Source organism: Lucilia cuprina, chromosome 4, assembly GCF_022045245.1.
Source record: "Lucilia cuprina isolate Lc7/37 chromosome 4, ASM2204524v1, whole genome shotgun sequence".
Taxonomy (NCBI): domain Eukaryota; kingdom Metazoa; phylum Arthropoda; class Insecta; order Diptera; family Calliphoridae; genus Lucilia; species Lucilia cuprina.
The window spans coordinates 64,537,541-64,543,540 of NC_060952.1; the positions used below are offsets into that span (position 1 = coordinate 64,537,541).

General features: G+C 28.3%; 1 protein-coding gene across 5 annotated transcripts in view; it reads left to right on the top strand.

The window, feature by feature from the left end:
* The window catches only part of LOC111683220 (xaa-Pro aminopeptidase ApepP), a 388,046-nt gene that overhangs the window by 125,022 nt on the left and 257,024 nt on the right, over positions 1 to 6,000 (top strand). For all 5 annotated transcript variants that reach the window (XM_046949780.1, XM_046949783.1, XM_046949779.1 and 2 more), the window contains one exon: positions 390 to 567. In XM_046949780.1, coding sequence (XP_046805736.1) covers positions 390 to 567 — 178 coding nt within the window. The remainder of the gene's footprint in view (positions 1 to 389; positions 568 to 6,000) is intronic.

The window sequence follows — 6,000 nt, forward strand, 5'->3', positions numbered from 1 at the left end:
TCAAATTATTAACTATTTTGAAATAATATTTAGTGCTAGTGAAATATTGATTTAACTAAAAAAATAGTGCAGTACCCACATCTCTCAAATACTATCGACAAAACAACATATTTTTAAAAACGGTATACAAATTTATGTAAGGAAAAATAAAATTATTTATTTTCTCTAAACAAATAGGACCACCCTTATTACATTCATAGAATTAAGTAAGGACTACAATAAAGGAGTTTTTCATGAACTTTGAAAGAAGTTAATGACTAAAAGCAATAACACAATACATTTTTTTGTTGTTCTATTTTACAAAAGTAAAAGTGCTAAGAGTTTAATTTAAATTCGTTATAACTAAACTACATACATGATTTAAAAAAAAAAAAAACATTTTTTTACAGGGACAAGTTTTAGATACTTTAGCCCGAAAGTCGCTTTGGGATGTTGGCTTAGATTATGGACATGGCACGGGACATGGAGTTGGTCATTTTCTTAACGTCCATGAGGGTCCTATGGGTATAGGCATTCGCCTGATGCCCGACGACCCAGGTCTACAGGAAAATATGATAATGTCAAATGGTAAGACTGTTTATATTTAATTTATTTCCAGAAAACATACCCTATTAGTTATAATCGGTTCCAAATTCTACTTTGAAATGTTTATATTTATAATAATCACGTCTACTTTTTACTTGTGCGAAGTTGCGAAATTTTACTCTAGTTTACATTCACGTTTGAATAAAAAATACAAAAACACTCAATTTAGTCAATTAATTAGATCTAGGAAAGATTAATTCCTGTCCATGTAGTGAATTTCATCATAAAAATTGGGAGTGTTCTCTCGTTGCAAATTATTACAATTTTTATTTTTGAACTTGTAAAATTTAGCATCTTATATTTTCTATGTTTTGTGCTTTTGTTTATTTACAATTTAATTTTTATTACTGAATGATTAAAATTAAATAAATTTCGCTTTTTCAAGAAATTACACAACAAAAATAAATGAATCAGACGTTCAAAAATTCATACGTAATTGTTACTGAAAAAGCGTTTATTTACTTTTTACTACTTTTGACAATTTAAAACAGTAAATTTGGAAATTTTGATTTTACTCCCTCGTTGCAAGTATTTACTGGTAAAGTAAATGAACAGAAATAATGCTTATCTTGTCATGATTCTTAAGAATAGCAAAGCACATTTGTGGTAGCAACTTGTACGTATATAGGCTTGAATCAAACTTTCGCAATTTCGCACAAGGAAAAAGTTGATATACATAATTTTATTGATATAATTTAATTCTTTCCCAAGTGCAACTTACTGTAACCGTAAGAAAACGTGTCGGCAATCGTTTTTAATTAAGGAAAAACAATGAAAACGCTTACCGAAATGTAGCCGTAACGTTTCAACCTGTATAAAATATAATTTTATAACGGTATTACATGACATACTTTATACTTTTTTATTTGTATGTACAAATTTCAATTTTTATATTATGCTTAAATTTAATAAAATTGTTTACCTTTAAAATTTTTAGGATGCATATGTGATGTTAGTAATGTGTATACATAAAATTTTATAGAAAACACGTTAACAACGTTTAAAACTCCAACAAATCAAAGTTAAACAGTTTATAATACATTATAATTATAATTATAGAACCAGGCGTTAATAAGCGTTCAAATTAAGTTAATTCTAAGAAACAAAAAAACATTCTCAGATCTTTCTATTGATGACCATGTTGACTATATATAATATTTAGACATGTTCAATTACATATCACACATTTGAAAGCCTATAATTCCTGCACCTGAATAGAGGTGCAGGAATTATAGGGAAATAATTCGGTAACTTCTAAACGGTTAATCCGATTTTAATGACATTTGGTATGCACAAAGAGGAGTTTAGGTTTTGAATTTGGACCTTATAGGCCAACCAGGGGACCGGCGGGGGGTCCTCAAATTAGGACACCTCGGCTATGTTAAATTTTTAAAACGATACTATTTCTTCATTTGAATTCCGATTTAGAATTCGTATATAGAATCTCCTCATCGAGCACTATAAAAAGTGTCATCATAGCAGTAAATTATCTCTTATAGTTTAGGAGAAATTCGCATTTGAGAATTAAAATTTTAAAATTTTAACCGTCCTTACTTTAGTTTTTTGATAATAGCGGGTCCAAATATTTCCGATTTTCGCCATTTTTTATTCGCTTTACAACAAGTTTATATATCAAGCAGTCAAAGAATTATGTAAAAATCATGACTGAGTCTAAAGTTACAGGCATTTTAATTTAAAAAATTAAAAAAAGGCCATTTTTGCCATTTTTTGGGAAAAAAGTATCTTTTTTTTAAGTTATCTAAAAAGTTTCTAAGAAGATGTATATAGAATTTATACTTTTTGGAAAGCTGACTTTACATAAAATACGATAAATGAAACAAGACCTAAAAATTTTTGATACCGAGGGGACCAGGTCCATCCAAAAAAACCCTATTTTTTATGGAAAATTCAATTTTGAGCAAAAATTCTCAAATCGCATAGTCGATATCAAATTATAAGGACCTGTTTTATATGACCCAATATGTTCTTAATCATTTTGTAACGGGTTTCGATAACCCCGCTCCTGGTATTTGGATTTTTGGGATTTTTAAAACTTTTTGGGAATTCCGGGATTTCTAGTTAGAAAATTCGAAATTTTTATTTAATTTTGGATTTTGAGTAAAAAAAATCTACCTATCTGTAAAATTTCATTAAAAAATATTCATAAATAAAATTTTTATTGCAATTTGAAAAATTTGAATCTTCGCAAAATCTGAATAAAAAGCATTTTTAATTTTTTTAAAAACAGTATTTGGAGAATTTTCAAAAATTATATACAGTTTTGAAAAATAGACAAAATTTCCATTGATATATAACATGCCTACCTAATGTTTTTTAAGTGACAAATTAATTAGGGAAAACTCAACATCTTTTAGAAAATTTAGCTAGTACTATTATTTTCATCAATATATGTAACAAATTTAAGAGTTAACCTTATGGATGAAAATAATAGTACTAGGTAAATTTTCTAAAAGGTCCTTCTTATAGTAGACATTATGGGTAATATAAAACTTAATGAAAGTACTAAGTTATAAATATAATTGAAAAAATAAAATACTTTAGTTTAATTATTTAACTTTTGTCCTCTACTTTATTTAAATTATATATCTTAAAAACATAAACTTAATTAGTATTGCAATATGGATCTAGCTTTACTGTATTGAACAGATTGCGAAAAGTTAAAGTCGAAGAGTTCACTTCTACTACTTTGTTTTCCATCTTTTATTTTAATATTGTGATGACAAAAAATACTTTCTGTAATGTCTTAATATTTTTTTGTACATTTCATTTAAATCGGACCAGTGGTTTATGAGATACAATGTAATTTACCATAAAAATTGAAACTGATACCCAGGAAAAATTTTAGAACTTGTTCTAAAAACAACTAGTTCTAGAACGGGTGAAAACAGATCCACTCCAGATTCTTAAACAACAGCCATACAATGTTATAGTCTTTAATAAAATAATTTTTAAAAATTGTCCAAATATTTTATTCAACACCAAATGTATGTTCTGTCATACTTAATACTAAAATATGAAAAATATGAAATTAAAGGATACAGGTTTAAATGAATGTAATTGAGATATTGGCTTGAAATTTTTTGCAAAGGGTCGAGAATTTCCATATCTAACTAAAAAAGATATTAAGGGATAAATATGGACTAAATTGTTGTAGCTATCTGCGACCCTATTAAAATTTTGATATAAATCATAGTTTTAGAAATTTAACAAATATGTAATATATGACAAAATCTTTTTTTATGAACTAGACTCAATGAAATCTTCAACGCTTGTTAAATTTTTCATTTCAAATAAGAAAATGCAAAAAAAAAATTCAAAAGGTCAAAGGGCATCCCGCAATTCCCAAAAATAGGAATGAAAATTTAAAAAATGGGATTTTTTACATTTTTGCCCATAGGGTCCACAATTCTTTCAGGGCTGGGAAAATACTTTTGGAGTAAATAGAAAACATATTGAGGTTTCCAAAACTGCTTTCAGTTTTCTGATCCCAGCTTTGGGATTTTAGAACATGTCGCCCAAAGTTGAAGTTTTGATATAAAAAATAGGTCATATTCGGAAGGACGCAGTGGTAACATTTTCAAAAAATAGGACAAGTTTTTTACGCCAAAGCGTTCTGCGTAAAGATACCTTTTAGAAAACTATAAAATTGTTATATGTTCTTAAAGAAAATTTTATTTTATTAATAAAAGAGTTAAGACACATTTTGGGCAAAAAAAACGGCAAAAATCTAAAATTTGTTGAATTATTAAATTAAAAAACGTATATTTTTGGATCTGTAAATGATATTGATGATATTGAAATTTTTTGTATATTTTTGGAAATTTTGTTGTCTAACTAACAAGAAAAAATTGAGTCCATTTGGTCCAAAATTACGCCCGGTATTCAAAAAAAGGCGGACCAAGGTATGGTAAATTTTGTATTACTAAATTTTTAAATGTCTATAACTCGTATATTATAAGAGATAAGTAGTAAGTCCAAGCATGTTTTTTCAAGATCTCGTCGAGCGCTTTCAGAAAATATAAAAATCTTTGTATTTGGGTGAAAAACAAAAAATGGCACGAGTTTAAAAATTTTACATGTCGTAGGTACCCTACTTTGAGCCGCCCAGTCCCGCGGTTCATTTTCAAAACTAAAACTCGAATACTCCTTGGCTACGCTCACGCCAAATTTTATACCGATCGGATCAGCCGTTTAGAAATGCCAGATTTATTTCCAAAAAAATTCCATTCTGCCCCACTGTGCACTGGTTAGCAGTGTGATTTTGAATACAGTTACTGCATTTTCTTTTATTGTTATCTGGTTTTGGGTGGGGACAATCTTGGCTTTTATGGATGTCTTCGCATCTCACACAAACAGATGGTAATTTGCAGAAAGTTCTGGTGTGACCGAACTCTTGGCAATTTAGGCATTGAGGAGGACGTCTGCGTTTAATGGGTTTCTCTACAGTTATTTTGCGATTAAGAAGATATCTTAAACTAAATACGGGATGAGTATCACCCTTTTTCTTCAATTGTGAACAGTTAAAAGTAATTTCAACTCTAAACATTGGTTGAGAAATTTTGTCCTTGTTAAATATATTGTGAATGGACTTCACTTCATAACCTTCAGTCTCTAGCGCTAAAGTTAAGAATGCTAAAACCAAAATATATTTCCTTAAGGAGTCTTCACACGATCACACTTTACGTACGTAAAGTCTAATGAAAAAGGAAGATGAAATTCCATCCGTATTTCAAAAAAGATAATAAAAGTCGTATGATTTATACTTTTTGTTTTAATACGATTGGTATAAAACAATAACAAAGGGAGTTTCAAGCTTTTTCACTTTTTTGAGTTTACTTAAAAATACATCCCTGATCTAATACGACGAAGAGAGTCATACGAATGTCAAATTTACTAACAGTATTTTACTCGATCTAGTAAGGTTTCATTACACATCGTGTTGATACGATCGCATTCGTATCCTTCTACATAAAATTTTGACAGATCATATTAGTTGTGTGTATAATATTCACCTTTCTCGAAGTGTTTGGTTCAAATTTCGATTCAGTCGTTGTCATAATAAGACGTAATTGCATCAAAAAATTTAGCAATAATCCAAATATTTTCTTTGCAGTTTAATTTGTAAATATATTGATATTCATAAATTCAAAATTCACACAAATTCAAAACCTTTATATCATTTTAAGTTACACAACAAAATTTGTACCTTTTATCTGTAATTTTTTAGTGAATAAGGTGGTAAGTTTCTTAATTAAAAAATAATAATTAATAATCTGTGCTAATACATATTCCTGACATTATAAAATGCTAAATCGAAAATATTTTCCCATTAAATTACCCAAAAATAAGTTTTTGTGCACCAAATTACCAATTTTCCCCGTATGTAATTTCTAT